The following is a 25,806-nucleotide window of genomic DNA, read 5'->3' on the forward strand; positions in this document are numbered from 1 at the left end:
AGCTTTGAACACCAACAAAGCTGTATTTTAAACCAAAGAATGTACTATATAACAATTGTTAAATTATCTTTTTTATTTAAGAAGTTCCTTTAGGTGATGTGGTCCTTTCTTATAATTAGAGGATGAAGCGCTTTCACTCTCTTTTGCTAAGGAGCTGCTGTCCCCTCTGCCCTGGGAGGCATGAGGTCTCAAAATCAGATTTACTGTTTCCTAGAGACAACCTGAGAACTCATCTCCAGTACCTTTGGCAACTGGGGATTTATTGCACATGAATAATTCATTTTAGCTCATGACTTTCAACCTCTCTTCTCTCCAAAGGTTAAGAAAGATCTAAAAGTTGAACAGTTCCATGAAGACCTACAAGACCTTTAGAACTAACACCCAAAAAAGATGTCCTTTTCATTATAGGGGACTGGAATGCAAAAGTAGGTAGTCAAGAAATACCTGGAGTAACTGGCAAATTTGGCCTTGAAGTACAGAATGAAGCAGGGCAAAGGCTAACAGAGTTTTGCCAAGAGAATGCATTGGTCATAGCAAACACCCTCCTCCAACAGCACAAGAGAAGACTCTACACATGGACATTACCAGATGGTCAACACCGAAATCAGATTGATTATATTCTTTGCAGCCAAAGATGGAAAAGCTCTATACAGTCAGCAAAAACAAGACTGGGAGCTGACTGTAGCTCAGATCAGAAACTCCTTATTGCCAAATTCTGTCTTAAATGGAAGAAAATAGGAAAAACCACTAGACCATTCAGATCTGACCTAAATCAAATCCCTTACAACTATACAGTGGAAGTGACAAACAGATTCAAGGGATTAGATCTGATAGAGTGCCCAAAGAACTATGAATGCAGCTTCGTGACATTGTACAGGAGGCAGGGATCAAGACCATCCCCAAGGAAAAGAAATGCAAAAAAGCAAAATGGTTGTCTGAGGAGGTCTTACAAACAGCTTTGAAAAGAAGAGAAGTGAAAAGCAAAGGAGAAAAGGAAAGATATACCCATTTGAATGCAGAGTTCCAAAGAATAGCAGGGAAAGATAAGAAAGCCTTCCTCAGTGATCAATGCAAAGAAATAGAGGAAAACAATAGAATGGGAAAGACTAGAGATCTCTTCAAGAAAATTAGAGATACCAAGGGAACATTTCATGCAAAGATGGGCACAATAAAGGACAGAAATGGTATGGACCTAAGAGAAGCAGAAGATATTAAGAAGAGGTGGCAAGAATACACAGAAGAACTATACAAGAAAGATCTTCATGACCCAGATAATCACAATGGTGTGATCACTCACCTAGAGCCAGACATCCTGGAATGCGAAGTCAAGTGCTTCCACTGAAGGCAAATCAATGAAGCTTTCCCCAAAAGTAGCAGAATTACAGATGAACAGGTGAAATTCAGAGTAGATTTAAATCAGATCCAAACACAAACATTGAAAGAAACAAATGTCTCTTTAAATATTTTGTCTCTTATATGAAGAATCTATGAAGAATTGTTTGGTGGGGAACAGAAAGACACAAGATGAGTAAAATTTGCTACAACTATTGACAGCAGCACTTACCATGCTGATCTGAAGGTGCCCCACTGCCCGTGGTAATGACAGGAGGTGCCAGCCCAGGTAAGCTTTATCACAGGGCAGGAAATGACCCCACCTGAGGGTTATACACTTAAAGCCACACAGCCTTTTTTCAGTTTTTCACTTTTCTGGGGTCAAAGGAGGTATGACAGGCCTGCCTGAGTCCCCTGAGCTAAAATCTGTGCACAACCACTGATGAATTTGCTTAAATTTATCCAAATCTGCTTTGACTATACCAAAGCCTTCGATTGTGTGGATCACAAGAAACTGTGGAAAATTCTTCAAGAGATGAGCATACCAGAGCACCAGACCTGCCTCCTGAGAAATCTGTATGCAGGTCAAGAACCAACAGTTACAAATGGACGTGGAACAACAGACTGGTTCCAAATCCGGAAAGGAGTACATCAAGGCTGCATACTGTCACCCTGCTTATTTAACTTATATGCAGCGTACATCATGTGAAATACCAGGCTATATGAATCACAAGCTGGAATCAAGATTGCCAAGAGAAATATCAATAACCTCCGATATGCAGATGACACCACCCTTATGGCAGAAGGCGAAGAACTAAAGAGCCTCTTGAGAAAAGTGAAAGAGGAGAGTGAAGAAGTTGGCTTAAAATTCAACATTCAGAAAATAAGATCATGGCATCCACTTTCATCACTTCATGGCAAATAGATGGGGAAACAGTGGAAAAAGTGAGAGACTTTTTTTTCTTGGGCTCCAAAATCATAGCCATGAAATTAAAAGACGCTTGCTCCATGGAAGAAAAGCTATGACCATACTAGACAGCATGTTAAAAAGCAGACATTACTTTGCCAACTAAGGTCCGTCTTGTCAAGGCTATGGTTTTTCCAGTAGTCATGTATGGATGTGACAGCTGAACTGTAAAGAAAGCTGAGCACTGAAGAATTGTGCTTCTAAACTGTGATTTCAGAGAAGACTCTTGAGAGTCCTTTGGACTGTAAGGAGATCCAACCAGTCCATCCTAAAGGAAATAGGTCCAGAATATTCATTGGAAGGGCTGATGCTGAAGCTGAAATTCCAATGCTTTGGCCACTCGATGCAAAGAACTGACTCATTGGAAAAGACCTTGATGCTGGGAAAGATTGAAGGCAGGAGGAGAAGGGGACGACAGAGGATGAGATAGTTGGATGGCATCACCAACTCAATGGACATGAGTTTGAGTAAACTCTGGGAGATAGTGAAGGACAGGGAAGCACGGCGTGCTGCAGTCCATGGGGTCGCGAAGAGTAGGACAGGTCTGAGCGACTGAACTGAGCTGAAAGTGCTTCCCAGTTAATGCTTCCCAGTTTCTCTTGACTTGTGGTGAAAGTCCTAATGAACTGTACACTGGTAATCGGGCCTTGGCGATTTAGGAACTAGACCCCAGGCCACCGGCTCATCAGCCGGGCGACCCTGTGGACCACGATCCCCCTCACAGCCTCCGCACAGTTTAGCGTCTGAAAGGAGGGGGGCGGGACTCCACGATCCTAGCAACCGCGCCGCGTCCCCTGATTGGCTGGTGGCCGCACGGCCGCCATTTTCAAACCCCGGAAGATGGCGGCGGCGGCGGTGGCGGCGCCGTCCTGACAGGAACCCGTCTTCGGGCCGCAGAGGCCGGGCGCCGTGCCGCTCCTAGCGGGCCTCCCGGGCACCCAGCCACCGCGCCGCCCCCTCTGTGCCATGGAGCCCGAGGTGGAGGCCCAGGAGCAGAGCCGGCCGCGGAGGCGAAGCCGCCGGGCCTCGGGGCTCAACGCCGGCGGCGCCGCGGAGCCAGCGGCCGACACCCCCGGGCCCGGCCCGGACGGCAGGTGAGCGCGGGGTGAACGGCGCCTGGGGACTCGGGGTGTCGGGCTCGAGGCTGGGGAGGGGGTGGCGGGCAGGGAAGGAGCCGGGGGTAGGGGAGAGCCGGGCTGCCTGCTCTCTCCTTCCTCCTCTCTCCCCTCGTCCCCCTCTTCCGATCGCCTGACCCTCCTTTATTTTTACCTCCGGTTCCTCTTCTTCCTCCCTCTCGTCTCCTCCCCTCCCCGCTCAGGGGGTGGAGGTCCTCTCTGCACACCCAGCAGGTTTCGGGCTGGATTTGGGGGTGGCGGGGGCGGTTCCTAAATGCCGACAGAGAGCTGCTGGCTCAGAGGACTGGAATCGTTCCTGGAGCCGGAGAGTTTCTTTTGTTCAGTCGCTCGGTCGTGTCCGACTCCTTACGATCCCAGGGACCGCAGCCCGCCAGGCTCCTCTTGTCCAAGGATTCCCCAGGATTCTTGTGATTCATTCCCTTCTCCGGGGGATCTTCCCAGCCCAGGCATCAAGCCAGCATCTCCTGCATTGACAGGCGGATTCTTTACCATTGTGCCACCAGGGAAGCCTCCGAGGACTTTTACCAGACACCAAACTTTTAGCCTAAAGCATTAAAATGAAAAGTTTCGCCGAGGTCACAGTCCCTCCTTTCGAGCCTCTGGCCAAGTCGGTGATCAGGGCGCAGCTCAGGGCCTCAGCCTCCGGGGTAAAGAGGACGCAGAGGCCCATCTTGGACTTTTCAGCTGTTGACACATTTCATTCTGTCCTGTGCGTCTGCGAAGGGAGGACACCGGCCGAGGGTGTCAGAGGCGGTGTCTGCGAGGCGAGTGGTGAACAAGGGCTGGGGGCATTGCTTTCCCGTCAGGATGCTGCAGGCCCTGGGTTCCTGTGACCAGCCATTGGACCTTTCATCTCTAAGGTTGGGTCCTCATCCATCATATGGGGTTGAAATAGTATCCACTTCCTCCAAGTTGTGCAATTCAGTGAGGTCATTGTGTGAGCCTGTATGCAAGGAGTTAGAAACAGTTATTTGCTGATTTTTATCAGTAATTCCACATCTGCTTCTCTTTTCAGAAGTCCCTGTGGTCCACTACTTATTCTTAAACTACAGTTCCTTACTGAAGTTACATTCCAGTCATGCTTGGATGTGCCAGTCATTTTTTTCAGAGAAAGCAGAACACCTTACTTTCATGGACAGCATTTGTAAACTCACTGTTAATAAGTCATTGTGCAGAGAACTAGACTTTTTCATTAGATATTGATTTTTTATTTTGAAGATTAGATAGTCCTTGCCTGAAACCTTTGTACTGATTACAACTTATATTTAAGAGGTAGTAAAAAGGCAGAAAGACGTCATCATCCCAGAGACTGAGAAATAGGAGACTCAGGACCATGTAGTGAAGGGAAGAACAGTGATAAGTTCATTCTGCATTCATTCAGTAAAGCTTTTGAGCATTTGTCTGGAAAGATCCCCAGAGGAGGGCATGGCAACCCACTCCAGTATTCCTGCCTGGAGAATCGCATGGACAGAGGAGCCTGGAGGGCTACAGTCTGTAGGGGTCACAGAGAGTCGGACACGACTGAGCAACTAACACTTTCACTTCCCTAGATCTTCACAGTGTTGTAGATATTGGAGATTTTGGTGAACAGATGAAGTTTCTGCTCTCATAAAGCTTACATTCTGATTAGGGATGAAAGACGATAATGAAATACCAGGTGGTCATCTTTTTAGGAGGATTAAGGCATGGTAAGGGCAGGCAGCGGAGAAGGCAGTGGCACCCCACTCCAGTACTCTTGCCTGGAAAATCCCATGGACGGAGGAGCCTGGTGGGCTGCAGTCCATGGGGTCGCTGGGAGTCGGACGCGACTGAGCAACTTGATTTTCACTTTTCGCTTTCATGCATTGGAGAAGGAAATGGCAACCCACTCCAGTGTTCTTGCCTGGAGAATCCCAGGGACCGGAGAGCCTGTTGGGCTGCCGTCTAGGGTCGCACAGAGTTGGACACGACTGAAGTGACTTAGCAGCAGCAGCAGCAGGACAGGCAGAGATAAGGAGAGGGGCAGTTTTGCTATTTTTAAAAGATCAAAAAAGCCTCCTCCATGGTAATGATGCCATTTAAGCAGAGATCTGAAGGAATTAAGGAACTCCACCATGTGAAGATGTGGAGAGAAAGGCAGTAAGTAAGTACAGGGCTTCAAAGTAGAATCCTGTTTGGTGTGTTCAAGGACTGTAGAGAAGCCATGGTAACTGGAGTGGAGCAAATTAAAGTGAGAAAGGTGGACAGCGAGGTCACAGAGATGCCTGGGGTCAGATCGGGTAGTACATGGTCAACCACCAGAAAGACTTCATTTTGAATCTACGGTTGGGAGACAATAGAAAATTCTGTGATGTATAGTTTAAAAGGATTGGTCTGTTATGTGGCAGGGAGACTAATGAAGAGGTTACTGCAGTTTGAGACATCTGAGTGGTAAACATGGTGGAAAGTACTCCTATTTGGGATGTATTTTTAAAGTAGCACTGACAGGATTTGCACATGGATTCAGTGTGGAGTTAAGAGAGACAGGAATGGAGAATGATTCTGAGGTTTTTAATCTGAGCACCAGAAGACCAGGTTTCCATGTTCCTGGAGAGGTTTGCTTTGGGATGCGTTATAAGGCTCCTATTAAGGAATGCATCACAATTTTTTCCCCCTTTTCTCTTTTTTGGCTTTTTTCTCTTAAAAAAAAAAAAAAACTTTCATTGAAGTTTAACAGTCAGATAAAGAGTGCATGAATCATAAGTGTTTTGCCCAGTGAAATTTCACAAAGTAAACACATCTGTATAACCAAATATAAATTGAGGGCTTATCAGCAAATAGACTTGAAATCACAGCACTGGGAAGTCATCCTGATAGTCTGAATAAAGGAGAGTTTGAGGCCCAAACCCCGAGACACTCCCCACATGTAAAGGTCCGGGAGATGAACAAGCTTGGAGGAGCCACAGCTGTGAGGAACCAGGTGAGATCAGTGTCCAGGAGGCCAAGTGGCAAAAGGGTTTTGAGAAAGGACATGGGAAAGTATGTCAAGTGTTACTCATAAGGAAGGAATGAACAGTTTAATGAGATGAGGAATGAGTGATCATTGAATCTGGTCATGAGAAGAGCATATTGACCTCCAGTAGTTTCCGTAAAATAGTTAAACTATTAAGAATGTTTGTAGTGGGTTGAGAAGAGAATGAGGTGTGGTTTATTCCAGAAATGTGTGAGTGTCAGACACTATAAATATGGAGATGCAAAATACTGTCCTTACTCTGGGAGTGTTGCCGAGATCCCAGCCTCTGTTCTCTGGTGCCGGATAGAAACAGAGACAGGAGTTTTGGGTGAAGTTGAAAAGAGTAGCTTTTATTGTTTTGCCAGGCAGAGGAGGCCACAGTAGGCTAGCGCCCTCAAGACTGCCCTCCTTTGGGAAAAATAGGAAGGGATCTTAAAGTTCAGGATGGGAAGGGAGTGCTGTAGATAAGGAGTAGGGCAGTAGCAAGCTTGCATTCTTTCCTTTTGGAAAATCTCTACATGGTCTAAGTCAGTGTCAAGCTGTCTTGGGAGGAATACAGAAGTCCTTGAGGCTATCGCACTGTGACTTTCTAGAATAAAGAATGCTAACAAAAGAAGGGAGTGTTAGGAAGTGCTTCCTCAGAGAAGCGAACACCATATGTATTGTACACAGCTCTGATTAGAAAGTAATCGTTTTCAAAATGTAAGTAAGCAAGAGAAGCTTTTCTTCTAAAATGGCTTAGAGGACTTAAAAGAATAAGGCCTAGCATGTTGGAAGCAGCCTTAACCAATTTCTGCTCTTACAGAAGAACTTACGGTGGTATAGGGAAGAATAATCATAATCGTGTATGGTGATCATTACTATTGCGTTAGGCATGTGATGCCATAGATGCAAATAAAAGGAGAAATTCTAGTTGAAAAGGACAGGAAATGATTCCCTGTTGTAACCCTTGAGTCTCAGAGGGCCAGTTTAGAGAGTGGATGTGCATGGGTGATATCATGTAGGGGGAAGCATTTAAATGTTAAAAGGCCCTTTACACAAATGAGCGTGAAGAGTTTTAGGTATCATGACAATGACTCTATAGGGAGAAGACTGAGGGATAGAGAGGAGGTAGTGATTAGAGATGATAGAAGTAAGAGCCACATCACTGAAGGGAGCTTTGTATGCCATGATAGTAAATCTGATGAAAACTAGCCCGCAAACAAGTGCTCATATACACAAAATTCCAAATTTGTGGACCCTTGCAGCCCAACTATGGAACCAGATTAAAAGTCGCATGTGAATTCATCATTGGTGGGAAGTCAATTTGCAGTTGCCTGGATGAGTGTTTGAATCTAGTGAGGCTGGCAGTGAGGTTGGAGAACTTGAAACACTGGGTTACACTTTCAGGGAGTCTCACTGCAACCCGAGGGCAAGAAAGAATAATGGAGGCAACACCAGCTTATGGGGTGGATTCTGAAGAAGGGATGAACTTGATATGGGACGGATGAGGGAATAAGCAAGTACAGAGAGAGGTTGAAGAGACAGGAAAGAAGAAAGGTGATAAGCAACCAGAAAGAGAAGGATGGACTCCTAAGTGTAAAGGTAGAGCATCCAGCCTGTCTGAGAGCTGTGGACAGTAGCCTTTGGGGTAAGTTTGGGGGATGTGGGATGTTATGAGCAGGAATTTGAGGGCTTTCCCACCAGGGTTCTGTTTTTTAGGTGAGGTTGTAAATTATGTCAGCTGAGAAAAGGGTGGTGACAAAGGCTTCCCTGGTGGCCCTGTGGTAAAGAATCTGTCTATAATTCAGGAGACACAGGAGACATGGGTTTGATCCCGGGGTCAGCAAGATTCCCTGGAGAAGGAAATGGCAACCCACTCCAGTATTCTTGCCTGGGAAATCCCATGGACAGAGGAGCCTGGCAGACTACAGTCCATGGGGTCACAAGATTCCAACACAACTAAACCACCACCATGGGCAGCGTTAGGAGAGTAATGAAGTTGTCCTACTTCATTACTCTTCTTTTTTTGAAGGACAAAAAAAAAGAAAATGAAAGTACCACCTTTTTATAAAACAGTGTTCACATACTATACAGTTTTACCCACTTGAAGTGTACAGTTCACTGTTTTCCTTTAGATTCAGGACATGTGAATGTCCTCTAGACATGTGTAACCATCACCAGGCAATTTTTGAACATTTTCTTCACGTCAAAATGAAAGCCCATACCTCTCTCCCTAATGCCTCTCTCTTCTTTTACCCCAAACTCTAACCTGCTTCCTCTCTCTATGAATTTCCCTGTTCCGGACATTTCACATGAATGAAATCGTATGTGGCCATTTTTCAGAGAGGCATCCTTTGCCCATTTTAAAAATTGGGTTATTTATATTTTTTATTACTAAGATATAAGAACTCTACTCTTGATAACAAGTCCCTGCATGGTCTGCAGATATGTTCCCCTATTCTGTGGGTTGTCTTTTTTTTTAACTGAAGTCCAGTTGATTTACAAATTGTGTTAGTTTCTGGTGTGCAGCAAAGTGATCCAGCACGTGCGTGTTTGTACACATATTTGCATGCAGACTGCTGTTTACAGGCCTGCCATTTAATCAGCCTGTCCACGTGGTTGGAGCTCATTTTCAGCCACATCTTTGCTAATTGTTAATCCTAGCCATCCAGATGAGAAACAAGTAGACTTGAGAATGAGCTCAGGAGTTGGAATGGCTAATACATGCAGAACCTGAGAGAGAGGTCCTACTGTACCAAGTTAAATCATGACGCTGATCTGCTTCTGCTAAAGACTGATCCTGGGCATTGCTTCACACAGAGGTAAAAAAAAATTTTGAACATAACGTGAATGCTGACTACCACAGGACATGGCTGGGGCAAGATAATTAGGGAGAAAAAGCAAGAAGAGACAGCTAGAATCCATTGAGGGTCTAAGCTTGCTCTGTGGCAGTGGCTCTCAGCTGCTTTCTCCTCCTCCTTGTCCCTCTCTGTTTGTTCTGGGTAGTAATAGGCCAGTTTCTTGTCCACAGGCGGCCCTGGGCCCCGCTACACGGCTCAGAACTCAGAAAGCGGCGTGCTTTCTGGCCTAGTTTTCCTGACACTGAGTCTCTTCTAGCCCCGGCTTTGATTCAGTTAATTACTCTCTCTGGGAATGGACATTCTTTTAGACTGAGATCCAAAGCTGAATAAAACATTAGTGTTTAAAGAGTTTAGGCTTTACAGTCGACTCCTTGGGTTTAAATTCTGGCTCTTGAGGATTTAATCTCTTTAAACCTCATTTCATACTTTCTAGCTCATTAATAGTATCTGTCTCATAAGGCTGTGGAAATTATAAGAGGTAATTCATGTAAAACATGAGAACAGTACCTAGATATATCAAATGCTCCATTTATCTTAGGTATCTTATGCAGGAAACACTAAAAGCTATAACTTACCCTCTATCAAGGAGTATTTATCAATTATTTCTGTTACCAGTTTTGTAGAGGTGGATCTCTGACTAGATGGTCGATCTTTGACTTTCGTTTTTCTAGTGAAACTGATGGATTTGTAGAGTGGACATCCAGAGTTAAATGTATATTCTAAAAGCAAGTTCTGTTAATTTTGAGCTAAGGGTTTCTGTTCCCTTTAAGGGAATTTAACTTCCTGGATGGACTGTTTTTTTCAAAACATTTTAAAAACCAAATTAAACAGAAATTGAGCCAGTCCTTGATAACCCAGGATTATCATCATTATTACTATTTATATTAATAGTTGCTGAAAATAAAAGGATGCCCCCACTAGCTCCTAAGGCTGTTTCCTCCCACATCGAAATGACTGTACTATTTAACAGTTTTATTGAGACATAATTTGTATATCATAACATTCACCCATTGTAAGTGTGCAATTCAGTAATTATTAGTAAGTGTATAGACACAGTCCACCATTAGAACATTCATCGTCCCAAATACTCCCTCAAGTTTGTTTGCAGTCAGTCCTTCTCCTACCCCCAGGCCTAGGCAGCCACTAGTTGCTTTCCATGTCTGTAAATTTCTATTTCTGGATATCCATATAAATAGAACCACAAAATATAATCTTTCACATTTGCATGTTTTATAGTTCGTCTATATTAATTATGTGCCATGATAGAGGGTAATGACATAAGTCATAATCTCTGAAAACATAATATGGCTTGAGAATGAAATAACGGGTGATTTTTTGTGGAACATCAACTGTACCATTTTATTTATGTTTTGTTTAGACTAAATCTAGTTGAGTGTAAAAATAATTTACATAGTTTGAAAATACATCAAATGACACAAAAAGAAGTATGTAAAGATCAAGGAGTAATCAGTGGGGCTAATGGGAAACACAGTTTAATATATCAAGCTAGTTCCTTTGGGTATTCATTTATTTTATGCCTTAAATGTTAGTAATTAATTGGATATATGAAAAAAGATGGGACAAAAATTCTTAAAATGATGAACTGTCACTTATTATTTCAGCCTTTGAGCTCTTTTTAAATGGACTGTACTGCATATCTTTTAAAGGCCACTTTTAATGTTTTATGAAATAAAAAATTTTCCCACAAGGATTTAAAATAGCTGCTACATTTTGAGTGTGACCCCTATGAAAAAATGACTATATATCTTTCCAAGTTTTTTGAAAGCTGGCACTGACTCACATACTTTCAGGGCACAGTTTGTTTTGGGGGTTCTTATTTTCCATGAGTTCTCAAAATAAATAGGTACTTGCTTTTGAAATAGGAAAAAATAGCATTACTATAAAGCTGATTACAGCTGGTGCTGGAAACAATCTTGCCATCCAGTTGGAAATATTTTTCCAGTTTGCAGTGTGTTTAAAATTCCTAACAGCTAATTCTTTCCAGCTTTTAAACATCAAATTCATTCTGAGGTCAGAATGAACAATTCTAGGGAATAAAGAAATGAATAGCTTTGGTTTTATGTTCTCCTTGTCTTATATCTGAAAGGAAGTGCTCAGTGACTATTTTAAGTGCCACGATGATTACTACTTTGTAATGAATATTTGTATTACTTTTAAAATAATCTTCTGAGAAGTCATAATTTTTGCTTCTCAACCCAGTCTCCACTGGTGGCTCTTTGTGTAGTACATGATACCTAGAACAGTGTTTTTAAAAAGTGATCATAACATGAAGGTTCTATTTGCCCTGTAATCCTTTGGCATTTGACTACAGTACTATATCTCTGTATACTCTTATCTATATATTCTTTAGTCATATGAATTATAATTTATTGCTGATATCTTACTGTTTTATCAGAAATTGTGCAATCTTCATGGTTACTTGACTTTTCTATAGTGGCAAGAAATCACCAGTTTCTTAGTTTATTTTGCTCCGGTAGAGAGGCCCTCAAAACAATTTTTGAGCTACAAATAGTTATTTAGGGAGCATTTGCTTTAAATATCTTCAGATCTTTTGTATCTGTTTCTAATTATTATTAGTGGCATCCTATTTCACTGTGTCAGGACCCTTCCCAGGAACTGAACAGGCCTTGGGAGGAAGGGAGAGTTCTCCAACCGGACCTTGAGCCCTCTCTAGTCACCTCCCCACTCTGCCATTGCTGCTGTCCCTCCGCCCCTCGCCATCTGTTGTCAGCAGTATCAGAACTGCCTCTTAACCGGCCTCCTGACCAATGCTGCCTTCTTCCAACTCAGCCTTCTTGTTCCTTAGAACTCAATTGCTGACAGCTGCCATACGTATTCAAGATCAAGTTCATATTTTTAAGGGCTGTACATGAGGCCTTTTATCATGATCGAGCCCTGTTTTATTTCTTTTGATGCTCAAACATAAAGAGCTACTTGCAGTTTCCTGTATATAATTCATTTCACCCCCCCCCTTCACATGTGCATTTCCCTTTCCCCACAGAGCCTGCCTGGCTCTTACATGCTTTGCTGATTGCGATTTCTCTTTGCTTCAGTTTTACGGTTCAGAGAAGGCAATGGCAACCCACTCCAGTACTCTTGCCTGGAGAGTCCCAGGGACGGGGGAGCCTGGTGGGCTGCTGTCTGTGGGATCGCACAGAGTCGGACACGACTGAAGCGACTTAGCAGCAGCAGCAGCAGCAGTATTAATTCTTCTGCAAAGCCATTTTGCTGTCCTCTTTCTCCTTGTAGCCATTTTCACTTGTGCTCCTTGTCAAAATATAAACAAACTTCTGCTTTATATTTAGCTTAGAAAACTACAAAAGCCTGTGTTTGATTTAAGCTTGTAAATGTTTGTAGAAATAACCACCATCTGTGGTGTTTCTGTAACTTATGGTGACTATGAGAATGAAGGTGAGAGAGTACACAAGTGGACAGTGGCCTGACAGTGCAGGAGCTAAGCAATAACTTCTATAATAATTGTCCCCAAATGGCCAAGACTTGATCAGCAACAGCCAGCTTCCCCAGTTTTTGTCTTTGGTTCCAAATTAAGAATCTCCCTCCAGTGCAGGACACCTGGGTTTGATCCCTGAGTCGGGAAGATCCCCTGGAGAAGGGAATGGCAAGCCACTCCAGTTATTCTTGCCTGGGAAATCTCATGGACAGAGGATCCTGGCAGGCTATAGTCCATGGGGCCGCAAAGAGTCAGACATGACTGAGCGACTAACACTTCACTTCCAACTTAAAACCAACTTGAGCAAATCCTACCTGCACCCAGTAAATCACACAGGAGCCCCAGTCCCACTTAGCTTGCCTGCACCTTTCCACTGCTGACAGCCTCCAGTCAGAACACACCTGAAGCCTTCCCTTGTTCCTCATTTCCCAGCCTGCCTTTCAGTCTCCCTAAACACCAGTGATGGTGGCCAGCTCCCTTGCTGTAGCAAGCTCTGAATTAACAACCTTTGCTTTTCTCATAAGTATAGTTTATAAGGGCTTCCCAGGTGGTGCAGTGGTAAATAGCAGGAGATTCGGGTTCAATCCCTGTATCGGGAAGATCCCCTGGAGGAGGATATAGCAACCCACTCCAGTATTCTTGCCTGAAAAATCCGATGGATAGAGGAGCCTGGCAGGCTACAGTCCACAGGGTCATAAAGAGTCAGTCAGACACAACTTGGGTGACTGAACACATGTACATGGTTTATAAACATTTCTGCACTACGTATGTTTTGTGATTTTCTACATGTTTGACAAACCTGCTGCTGCTGCTGCTAAGTTGCTTCAGTCGTGTCCGACTCTGTGCGACCCCACAGACGGCAGCCCACCGGGCTCCCGCATCCCTGGGATTCTCCAGGCAAGAACACTGGAGTGGGTTGCCATTTCCTTCTGCAATGCGTGAAAGTGAAGTCACTCGGTCATGTCCGACTCCTAGCGACCCCGTGGACTGCAGCCTACCAGGCTCCTCCGTCCATGGGATTTTCCAGGCAAGAGTACTGGAGTGGGGTGCCATTGCCTTCTCCATTGACAAACCTAGACAGCACATTAAAAAGCAGAGACATTACTTTGCCGACAAAGGTCCGTCTAGTCAAAGCTATGGTTTTTCCTCTAGTCATGTAAAGATGTGAGAGTTGGACCATAAAGAAGGCTGAATGCCGAAGAATTGATGCTTTAAAACTGTGGTGTTGGAGAAGACTCTTGAGAGTCCCTTGGACTGCAAGGAGAACAAACCAGTAATCCTAAAGGAAATCAATCCTGAATATTCATTCATTGGAAGGACTGAAGCTGAAGCTCCAATACTTTGGCCACCTGATGTGAAGAGGTGACTCATAAGAAAAGACCCTGATGCTGGGAAAGATTGAAGGCAGGATGGGTCAGTCACTAGGTTGTGTCCAACTCATGGACTGAACCTACCAGGCTCCTCTGTCCAGGGAAGCCCGTGTCACTTAGTAGTAAAGAACAAAATCCTAGCCAAATTTTAACCTTACTTGAGACCTTTGTCTCAGATATAGTTATTCAAAGCTTTTTATTTGATTTATTAAGTCATAACACTAAAAAAAATCAGTACATGGAAGAGATTTACACATAAAATACAAAATAAATTCATTTAACTTGTTTATTATGTTGTTTTTTTACTATTATTTTTAAAATATTAAACATGAATGCTGAATTTTATCAAGTAATTTGTTGCATCATTTACTGTTGTCTTACTTAACCTATTAGTGAAATATATAAAATATATTTCATATCATTGAGCCATGTATATGTTTCTAAAATAAACACTGCTTGTTTTGGTGAATTAGTTTAATCTACCAGTTTTATAAAGGCTTTTTCACTTTGGTAATGTTTCTGAAAATTTCCAAAAGTGACTGGAACCTATACCCTGATTTTTTGGATTTCAGTTTTTGTGGGTTGTTTTGTTTTGTTTTTAAATACTCTCCCTCTTATTTCTACAATTGAATGATTCATTAGGCTACTTTGAAGAGTTTTGAAACTACAAAAAAGATAGCTTTTTACCTGTTAGTGCTTAATTTTACTGAAGTTACTCTCAATGTATTTGCTTGAATTTTCTTTTAACAGATACTCCCTTCGGAGAGGTAGCTCCTTCATATTTTTAACACCTGGCCCTCACTGGGATTTCACTTTGGTGAGTAGACACCTGGGTTTTTATTTCATAACATTAGATAGAAATAATTCCTGGCTGTCCTTCAGTCTAGTTGTCTGTGTATCTCTGAAAATCTTAAGGTACAGAGTTTCTATCACTGTCTTTGGCAGCCTAATTTAACTCTTCTCTGCTAACAGACTGAACTCTTTATTTCAGTTAAATGTAAAATATGTTTTGAAAAGTATTGGATCTATTCATCTTTATTCAATTCTTTCTCTTATTTCTACCAGTGTTAAAATTAATATATTATGAAATATGAATATATTAATATTTTTATGTACATACTCTGACAGGTTTCTCCTTTGTTGAAAAATATAAAAATGATTGTAGGTAATACATATAATGAATGAATTATTTCTGTTATTAATAATCTTAGTATAGAGGGACTGCTTCATTATTTTTAGGAGACTTCCAGAAGCATCCAACCTTATGGAAACTAACACCAGAAAATTGGAGTTTTTTAATAATTATAAACTAATTTAAATAATTAAAACCTCATTGCTTCATAATACTCATATAAATAAAATATGTACAAAGAGAGCATGATTCTTATGCTTTTCTTATTTGGGGGAAATAGCAAAAATGATTCTGCTTCTAGTATGCCAAACTTTACCTGTGTGCATGTATTATGATGTGCTGATGGTCTAACAATACATGCTTCATTTGTATTCTAGTCTCTTGTATTTAATTTGATATTTTCGTGTATCAAAACACAATACTCAGGGTGAGGTTAATGAGAGTGGGCATAGATGTATATTTCAGATAGCCAGAATAATTTCACAGCTGGGGACTGACTTCTAAATTGGATCTGATTAGATTATCATTGTCTAACTCACATTGGAAAATGTGGGTGATGATGAGCTTGTCATCTGTATATTAAATTTTAGTAGCTCACTTGAAGGAGTAAGAAATACATAGAAATGAAGTTCTAATATTCTACTCCTGTACTCCAGGAAAGATATCTTGCATTTTCTCTGAGATAGGTGCATCTCACTTGTGAAAACACTACTATAGAGGTCTCCATGACAAAAGAAATATCTCATGGTTCATGTATTAACACTGTTGGAATATGATTAAGGAAACTTAAGAGGGAGATTTATTACTTTTTAAATACATAGTTGAAGACAGGAAAAGAACAAAAATTAAGCATCTAACTCAAGGGGTGAGGAAAAGAACAATAGCGTGAACTGAAGAAAAGAGGAGGAGAAGTAAGAGTGGAAAAGTAAAGTCAACACCTAATCATGGTAAAAGTCTTGGCAAACCAAGGTTAGAATATAGACTAGAACATTGTACTTAGCCTGAGACCTACCACAAGCAACATACATGATGATAAAGTGCTAGCCACGTTCCCTTCCATGTATTTCCCCCACTTCTACCTGGACTTTATCTTTCCTTTTCTCAGTTGTCCCCATCCTGCACAGTGTAGATTCTATTCTCCCAGTTCCTCTTCTGTGGGGGGTCCAGGTCCTGGCTGCTCAGTATTGAGAGTTCACAGGAGCTGGGCTGTGTCATATTTAATCAGAAAATTATTTTGAGATACAGAAGAAATGTTACTTAAGGATTCTTTTTCAGTATTGACTTTGTGTTGTTCAGTTGCTAAGTCATGTCTGACTCTGTGACCCCATGGACTCCCTGTTGTTGCTACGTCGCTTCAGTCGTGTCCGACTCTGTGCGACCCAATAGACGGCAGCCCACCAGGCTCCCCCGTCCCTGGGATTCTCCAGACAAGAACACTAGAGTGGGTTGTCATTTCCTTCTCCAGTGCATGAAAGTGAAAAGTGAAAGTGAAGTCGCTCAGTCGTGTCCGACTCTTAGCGACCCCATGGACTGCAGCCTATCAGGCTCCTCCGTCCATGGGATTTTCCAGGCAAGTGTACTGGAGTGGGGTGCCATTGCCTTCTCCGCATGGACTCCCTATTCCTCATCATCTCCCAGAGTTAGCCCAAGTTCATGTCCATTGAGTCGGTGATACCATCCAACCATCTCATCCTCTGCCTCCCTCTTCTTTTGCTTTCAGTCTTTCCCAGCAATATTGATTAAGGACTAGAAGTTAAAGCTATATACACAGTTTGGTCACTGCTGGCACTTGTAGGGCTGAAGGAAGGTGGTAATGATTACTGGAAGGTTCTCTAGGTACGTGCATATTCTTCCAACTGAAAAGTCCTGCTTCAGGCAATAAACCTTAATTACTTGGACCAGGAGAAAAGGGTATTTCTTTCCTAGTGAAATCACCCCCTCATAGAATAAGTAAAATGTGTTCCTTTTTAAAAATACTTCTGTCTGTATATATAAAATATATTTCACTTTTTCTCTAACAAGTGTAGGCTTGACTTGCATAAGAGTTCTGTTCTGGAAAACTTTAGATAAGTTTTTTCCTAGAGTGGGATCACTTCACACCAGATAATTCAATCTGAGGGAACCTTTTAGAAAGTATATAGTATGTGCTAGTGATAAATTATCGGAGAAGGCAATGGCACCCCACTCCAGTACTCTTGCCTGGAAAATCCCATGGACAGAGGAGCCTAGTAGGCTGCAGTCCATGGGGTCGCTAAGAGTCAGACATGACTGAGTGACTTCACTTTCACTTTTCACTTTCATGCACTGGAGAAGGAAATGGCAACCCACTCTAGTGTTCTTGCCTGGAGAATCCCAGGGATGGGGCAGCCTAGTGGGCTGCCGTCTATAGGGTTGCACAGAGTCAGACACAACTGAAGCGACTTAGCAGCAGCAGCAGTGATAAATTATGAGTATCCCTCATAAAAATAACTTTCTTATGAATACAACCTAAGGCTTCACTTTTTAAAAGTGATTTTCCTTCTACATAAGAATGAAATCTTTGCCTTTTTTTATAGAAAAGAAAACGAAGAGAGAAAGATGATGATGTCGTAAGCCTTAGCAGCCTTGATCTGAAGGTAAGCCTTATGCTCTGGCAAAGAAAAGCTTTTAAGCATATGCAGATAGCACTTTATTTCTGTGCTATAAAAATAGCAAATGCTGAGTTTTTTGCATTTTACATTTTCTAAGTGCAGAACTGAGTAGCATTGGCTCTTACAGGTATCCTCCTTTTTCTGTTCTACTTCTCTGTGAAGAATGAACAGAAAATGTCACTCAAAACAGTAGTGACCGCAAACTCCTGTACCTGAGGAGACCAGGCCTGTCATCTGTGCAGAGGAATGGGGGTAGCTGATGGATGGGAGAGCACGTGTCCCTCCTCTGAGAGGCAGCTTCTCCTGTGCCCTAGCCCCAAATCTGGGGTTTTGTATGAAATCCTAAATTTTAAATGTTGGATCAGATTTTTTCTAACAACTGTGCAAGCCAAATAACTTTTCTGCAAGCCAGATGTGGCCCAGGGGTTTCCAGTGTGTGATGTATGATCAACCAGAGCTCAGTGCACACTTAGAAATAATTATGTCTCCTATTCTGTAAAATTGTACTTTGAAGTCCAAAACTACTGTTTTGGAATTACTTATTTCACTCTTGTCACTTGGTAATTTTACAGAACCACCTTGGTTTTAAGGAACCTTGTTTTAAAAGATTGTTATGAAAAAATTATACATTTTTTAAGTGAGGTTTTTTAAAATGTGTTTGCCATCATGTTTAATGATGGGAGCTGCTACTTTTTTAAGACAGGTACTTTCTAAAAATTAGATTTTTACAGGTCTGCCCCTCAACATTTTAGCAAATCTGGTTAATTTGCTTGATTATCAAAGATTAATTGTCATTGCCTAGATTCATTTATTCATTGACGTTGCAGAATAGTTCTGTTGTGCCTTTATCAGCTCTTTATTAACTGCACACTTCTGTAAAGAGAAAAATCCTCTCATCAACCTTGGTTACTCAGAATACTGTTTTATAATAAAGGCTGGACAAGTGTTTAATTCCTTTCCTTTATCAGTTTTCAAAAATAATGAGTTTTAGTCATTAAAATCCTCTAAAAGTAACTAGTGATTTTTTATTTTTAATAGTACTATGAACTCATGGATGTGAACACATTTGTTGTGTTTTGATCCATTTTAGCTGTTACTCTTACTGGGCTCACATTGTCCCATCTTTGGCTTCCGGATGCTGCCTCAGGATGGCTCCTATGTCCTTTTCCCCCAGTTCTAGTAAGATATAATTGACGTACAACATTGTGTAAATTTAATGTGTACAGCAGGTTGATTCCCCATGTCCTTTTGATACCCTCACCTCACAGCCAGAGGCTAAATGGCCTCCTTTTCTTCCTGGACGACAAGGTATTCCAAGCCTTTGCAGGTCATATGGTCTTTGCCTCATGTTATTTTGTCCCCAGTCTGGTGAAAGGGAAATTCAGCTTTCTTCTAAACCTGATGTCATTTTAGCAGTTTTTATTGACATTGAATTTATGGGAATTATTTGAATTACTATAATTTTGAGGGTAGATATCATATTATGAACTAATATTCACCAACTAGCCAAAGACAGGCTTCTGTTGCCCTACAGAATTTATTAATAGTACGTTTTAGGGCAGGAGTTGTATATTTGTACATACTGTTGTTAACTTCCTTTAAACTGAGGAGTCATATTCAAGAAGGAAATCCTTATAAAATTTTGGTTGCATTAAATACATGCCCAGCTGCAAAGAGAATAATGCAGTGATACGCAGTCTTCATTTGTTCCAAAGCTAAGGATTCGTGTACAACTATAGTAACGAAAGAATGAATTTGAAATAATTATTTATGGAACACATCTTTGTATACCCAGACTTCACTGAGGTCTGATCTAAATTCTTCCTTTTATACTTTTCTTTAAAAAAAAATGCCACAGACATTTAGAGTACCCGCAATATTTCAAATACTACACTGGACTTTAGAGAGAAGACTGTATACAAACAGGAAACAAGAACCTCTGACAGAATCATACCTGCATAGATTACAGAAGACTGTAGAAGTACCAGTTGGTATTAAGAGGAGTTATGACAGTAACAGAAGATACTGTGGAGGTCTTGATTTGGAGTTGGATATTTGGGAAAGCAAACGTGAACTTGGGAAAACCAGCCCAGATAGAGAAGGGGCATCTACAAGTACCAATAGTTAAGATCAGTTATATTAACATAATGATGAACAAATGATTTGAAAAGAGTCCAGTAATATATGAAGAAGAACTAAGAGATGAAGCACAGAGGGCTAATTGACCACTTAGTTGAAGGCTATAAATGATAGGCTGAAGAATTTATTGATCTCCCATGAGAAACAACAGAAGCAACATTCTGGATTCTTGAAATGATTTTCTGAAATATAATCCTTCTGTTTATGTAGCAAGTCCAGGTCAGTAGTGGTCTGGGACAGTCTAGTCTAAACTGCTGTGTGATCTAAAATACTTTTGTCTATTTTTTCATTGTGAAAGTAACACACAAATGCATTGTCCTTGTATAAAATTAAAACTTTTGCAAGTCTCCAGTTTTCACCTCCATCCTCTGAAGTAATTCATTATTATTTTATGTGTTCTAGGCCCTTTTTATTTTCTTATTTTCACACAGTGCGTATAATGGTGACATATATGAGTATACTGTACATATGCTATAGCTTGCTTTTTTATAAATTTATATCTTACCAATATAAATAGGGCTACCTCATGCTTTTTTATAGTATTTCGTAGTATTAAAGTACCAATTGCCTGTCATTTTAAAGAATAAAATACATAATTTAGTATTAGGTGTAATCTAAAATTGTAGAGTATATCATTATACTCTACAAATTGGTATACAGTTTGAGTATACCAGTACTCAAAATGTAACCCTTCAAGGCACAATTAACTTTGAAGAAAATGAGATCCCCAAATCTGAACCTTCAGAGAAAGAACCACCACCTCCTTGCAGGAGGCTTAACAGAGGAACAGTAGAGATCACCGCTCTTGCTTGTTCCAAATTTGATGGCTGTCTCTGCGTTTTCTCTCAGTGTGCAATATTGCTTTGGCCTCTTACCTTGGCTCAGGGGAAGGGGGTTAAATTTCAGGGGCTCTCACTTTGCCCTTCCCTCTGTAATGACTGAGAACATGAAGGTTATCATCATCTTTTTCAGTCTCTTAAAGTAATTAACAGAAGCCAGCCAACTCTGTAGCCCTTACAGTTTGTTGCCCCTATGTCACCCCTGCTACATACACTATTGCTTCACCGCTCCATCTGTACCAGTCCATACCTGTGGTCCTTGTCACCACTTCATCCATGAGTGACCAGTTTCAGACTCCCATCCCAAGTGTCTGGTCTCTAGGGCCAGTCTCCGTGTTGGTGTCTCAGCCCTTGGGTCCCTCCAGAAATCCAAGCCTGAGGCATGAGGTAGTGGACAGGTAGTCGGGTTCCAGGTGTGGTGCCAAGGAACACAGACGTGGCTACTGCAAGTGTCTAATTATGGGAACTTCTAAAGAGCCACATAAAATACACTACACAATTGTCTTCTCAGGGGACTCATGGGGGAGCTTTTACCCACCAGCTTCTGTGCTCCATTAGTGAGTGGGTGTTCTAAGGGATGTTAATCCCTCACACTTCCAGGCAGCCACGTGTAAATGCCTCTCTGTGTAAATGCCTCTCTCCGCCTGTGAGAAGCCCAGGGTGAGAACGCGACCCAGCTGGGGACAGGGGCTGTCTGAGGCTGAGCCATTACTGCAGCAGCAGCTGGAGTGAGATGTGGGCTGAGAACACAGGACTGGCTCAGAACAGTGCAGTTGGTCTTTGGGTTTGGACCTTAGCTGATTTTCAGAGGAAAAATTTGGGAAATCCCACTCAACATTATGATATTAATACATAAGCACGGGCCGTCTTACATGATGCAAGAAATGTTATCCTGTACACTTGAGATAAAAAGTCATGACTAACAGCAGCAGTATCTGATTCTGTTTGATGCTTGGGTTATCATTGCAAAGAGAACTGTGTTTTTGATAATACCAAGTTTCTTAGCCTGTCAGCTATTCTGGTTATAGTCTTTCTCATAGTATTAACTGATCTGAGTTGATCTTTTCCCAAAATAAATTCTTAGTAAAGCTTGGACATACTACTCAAATTTTAATCCAAATGTTTTACAATTTCAGATCCACATATAGTTTCATTGCTGACTTCTTTCATACGCATCTTGCCCAAATGTGAATGCCTTTTTTGGTGGTGTTTTTAACTCATTACTAGATATTGTGGAATACTCATTCCTCAGAAGTACCACTTTGTTAATATTTCAATCAGCGTTTCCTTTTTTAGTAAGATTTGAAATTCTATTTTTAACTCAAGTATTTTTAGTGAAGTACAGTAGTTTTTGTAATCTTGAACTCTTTTTAAAGTTGAACATAGATTTTTATATTTATAAAAAGTTCTTAAAATATATCTTGTAAACTTTGCAATCTCTTTATATACTTGTATAATTTTAAAATATGTTTAATTTAGCAATATAAAACATGAGCGCTATACAAGGGCTAAAGATAAAAATTTTACTGTCCTCAATGTAAGATCCTTAAAAGCTGAAGAAAAGCAGGTTGGCAGTTGCATTTCACACTATCCCTTGTAGAGGGCAGCAGAGAGCTTAGATTTTGTTTTCTTCTTTACCTTTAAGAAGGGTTTCCTAGCCCAATTTCCAATTGCTTGTTACTGTTCCAGACAAAAGTAAATAAGAACAAATAGTATCTAGACCCAAAAAAAGTAATGATTATCTTCAGCTCTAATTTATTTCTAAATTCCAGAATTCTTATTTCACATTAAAAGGAGAAAAAAGGTAAATTGGCTAATAGTCCTTTTCTATAGAGAAGGAAAACATCTTTCTCTTCACAGTATTCAAGTTTTAGGAAAGTAAGCATTGAAGACACCATGCAAACAGATGAACATAGGCTGTCATTACACTTGGTTTTTGGAAAACAGTAATTTTACCAAAAACTTGATTTTTTTTAAACAAAGCTGCATTACTATTTTTAGATAATGCAGTTTTGTTTTTATGTTTATAAATTCTAGGTTTTATCCACAGACAAGACACTTAACCTATTTGTGTTCCAATTATGCCAGTTGTTGAAAGTCAAATTGCTGTTAATAACATCATTAAACTGTTGATTAAAATAGGATTTTTTTCTAAAACTTAAGCAGCTGGAACTGCTTAATAATAATAACTGCTTAATAATAATTTCATTATTATCTTATTTACCTGCCTATAATACAAATAATCTTTCTACTATGGTTTATATGGTTGGCTTTCCTGTAAACTGTTGGCAGTTATTTAGCAAAACTAACCTGGGACTGAGAGATTGGGTTTTAAACTCAGCTCTGCCCCTAACTCACAGAATGACAACTAGCCATGCCTGAGCACTGAGCTAAAGGTGCTACACAGACTGTCTCGTGGGGAAGGGACACTGCAGCAGCGGTTGAGCAGACCAGATTCGAACCTGTCTAGCCACTGATGACCCCTGAAACTTGAGACAGGTTTCTCAAACCTTCTGAGGCCTGATTTCCTTCATCTGTAAGATGAAGGTAATAATACAAACTTCATAAAGTCGGCTGAATAAGATAATATGTATAAAGCTCCCAGCACAGAATAAGGACTCACATTTCCCTTTTCTTTTTCCCATTGTCCATTTTCCTCTTAAGTTTTCTTAGGAGGATGAGTTAGCGGTCACAAGGGACCTTTTTCAGCCATTGGATTTTAATAGAGCATTGTTAGAGTCAAGAGTCCCTCAGACTCATCACTCAGAGTGCTCACTGAACTGAATCCCAGGGTCACTGTTGCTTTTATAGATGCTCTCTACAGTTGTCTAAATTAGATTTAGACCACAAACCTGGACATCCAAAGTGAAGCTAAGATTTTAGGTTTGATGAGCTGAGATTTTTTTCCACTGGGACTATCACTATACTTCCTTGGCTTTCATGGCTGTTTCTACCTTTATCCTTTACATCCTTACTGAAGGAGAGAAGTGAGAGAGAATCATTTCCCCCCAATTACCTTGGCCTTACCTCTATCAGAACTAAATAGAAAAACAGAGCCTTGAGAAAGACGTCAGGTAAGAGACCATGAAAACACCCTAGCAGCTTTTTTCCTCACTCCCTCTCTGCAAAAGTCCTTTATTCCCTATAAACTAAGTAGCCACAAGGTATTGGCCTTCCTTGCAACTATTTTTTAACGGATGAAACTAATTGAACCAGATTACTGAACCCTTTGAGTTCCGAGGGCTTAAGCAGATCAGTGTTCTCATCTGTAAAATAAGGGGACAAGATTCCAGGATCTCTAAGGTGCTTCCACTTTAATGCTGTGTAGCAGAGAACTGTCTACTACAAGCAGCCTCTCTTAAGGCCCCGTGCATCACATATGTTGCCCAGGTGTGACTTGGTAATAAAGATTAGTTGATGAAGTATAGCCAGGCGCCATTACTCTTTCCAGGTCTCAAAGCAGACAGATTATTAACACCATCCTAAATGCAAAACATTGGTGTTTATGGAAGGACAGCATTCTTCCTCCCTGCAAGAAGGAACACTGTTCTGCAAATCTTAGTAAATTGTTTTTTATAGATTATTTGTCATTATAGTCTTTGCCCACTGTTGTTCTGCTTGATTCACTCTTCAACTTTTGTGGTTTCTCTTCTGTCTTTATTCTGCTGAACTAGCACACTTGAGGTCTTCATTATACCTACAATCAGTAAATCCATGAATCTTTTCTTCCTTCGTAACCTTTTGCCATAATTAACACCTTTTCTTCCTTTGGCATCCTGTTTTGTTTCCTTCCTTTTGACTGTTCCTTTTGCAAAATTCTTTTTCCCTTGGCATTTCTCCAAAGTTAGATCCTTGGGCCTCTTTTCTTTTTGTCCAGCTTTTCTCCCCCAGGCGTCTCATTCGCTCCCAGAGCTTCAACTCTGATCCCTGTGTCTCTGACTGCCCAGTCTAAATCCGCTCTCTGACCTCTTCATGAGTCTTTGTCCAACATTTCCAACTACTAACTCAGTAGTTTTATTTGCATGTTTTTCCACCACCTCAGACTCAGTATATCTAAAATGAAACTCAGAATGTCCTTTCAAAGCTGATTCTTCTTTATTTGCATTAACAGTTACCTCCTAACTTAATAGTCATTGGAATCTCTAACTTCTTGCACATGTTGTCTCACATCTGTCCTTTGCTTTTCCCACTGGCCTACCTTAGGCAAAGTTCTTGATACCTGGCTATGATTTTTGCCATCTTTTAAACCATCATAAACCCCACCTTACAACACACCTCTTATTATCTCTCTCACCTGCTCAGTAAAATCCTGTGCTCATCTGTGCCTTTGACCTCATGCTGTGAGTTTGTTCCCTGTGATCCTTTGGGAGGGCCTTGCATTTTTCCCTTGCTCAGACCTACACAACATGACCTTCCAGGCCCTGAAACAATGTCTTACAGCCCCACCCCCAATGTCTTTCCCACCTTCCTCTCAGCTGGGAAGACTCTGGAAGTGGTCTCTTCTCCTGAACGCCTCATTAGCCGTACAGCTTATCTGGGACTTGTAAGAAGCTGTCTTGCATCACTTACCTGTTTGTGTGGCCTTGCTTTACACAATGATCTGTTAGCACTTCAGGAGTGGATGTGGAACCTATGGTTTTCTATCACCTGCATCATCTAGAATAGTGCCTTTACAGAGATGCCTCAGATTTCTCTGATCCTAATAAACTGAAGGCAGGAGGAGCAGGGGATGATAGAGGATGAGATGGTTGGATGGCATCGCCGACTCAGTGGACATGAGCAAGCTCCAGGAGGAGGAGTTGGTGATGGACAGGGAAGCCTGGTGTGCTATAGTCCCTGGCGTCACAAAGAGTTGGACACAACTGAGCTACTGAACTGAACTGAATAAATCCTAAGAATTGTTGTCATAAATTACCAGCATCCTGTCATTCATAGCGCATATGTGCTTAGTCGCTCAGTCATGTCCAACTCTTGC

The 25,806-nt window shown here is 41.3% G+C and overlaps 1 protein-coding gene across 1 annotated transcript in view; it reads left to right on the forward strand.

Annotated features, from left to right (window-relative positions):
* The first annotated feature begins 3,141 nt into the window (after window positions 1-3,141).
* NET1 (neuroepithelial cell transforming 1) overlaps window positions 3,142-25,806 on the forward strand; it is a 35,633-nt gene continuing 12,968 nt past the window's right edge. The window contains exons 1-3 of the mRNA XM_040248823.1: window positions 3,142-3,393; window positions 14,842-14,908; window positions 17,779-17,838. Of these exons, the coding sequence (XP_040104757.1) occupies window positions 3,266-3,393; window positions 14,842-14,908; window positions 17,779-17,838 (255 nt within the window). The 5' untranslated portion in view covers window positions 3,142-3,265. The remainder of the gene's footprint in view (window positions 3,394-14,841; window positions 14,909-17,778; window positions 17,839-25,806) is intronic.

This window comes from Oryx dammah, unplaced genomic scaffold (assembly GCF_014754425.2).
Source record: "Oryx dammah isolate SB20612 unplaced genomic scaffold, SCBI_Odam_1.1 HiC_scaffold_10, whole genome shotgun sequence".
Lineage (NCBI taxonomy): Eukaryota > Metazoa > Chordata > Mammalia > Artiodactyla > Bovidae > Oryx > Oryx dammah.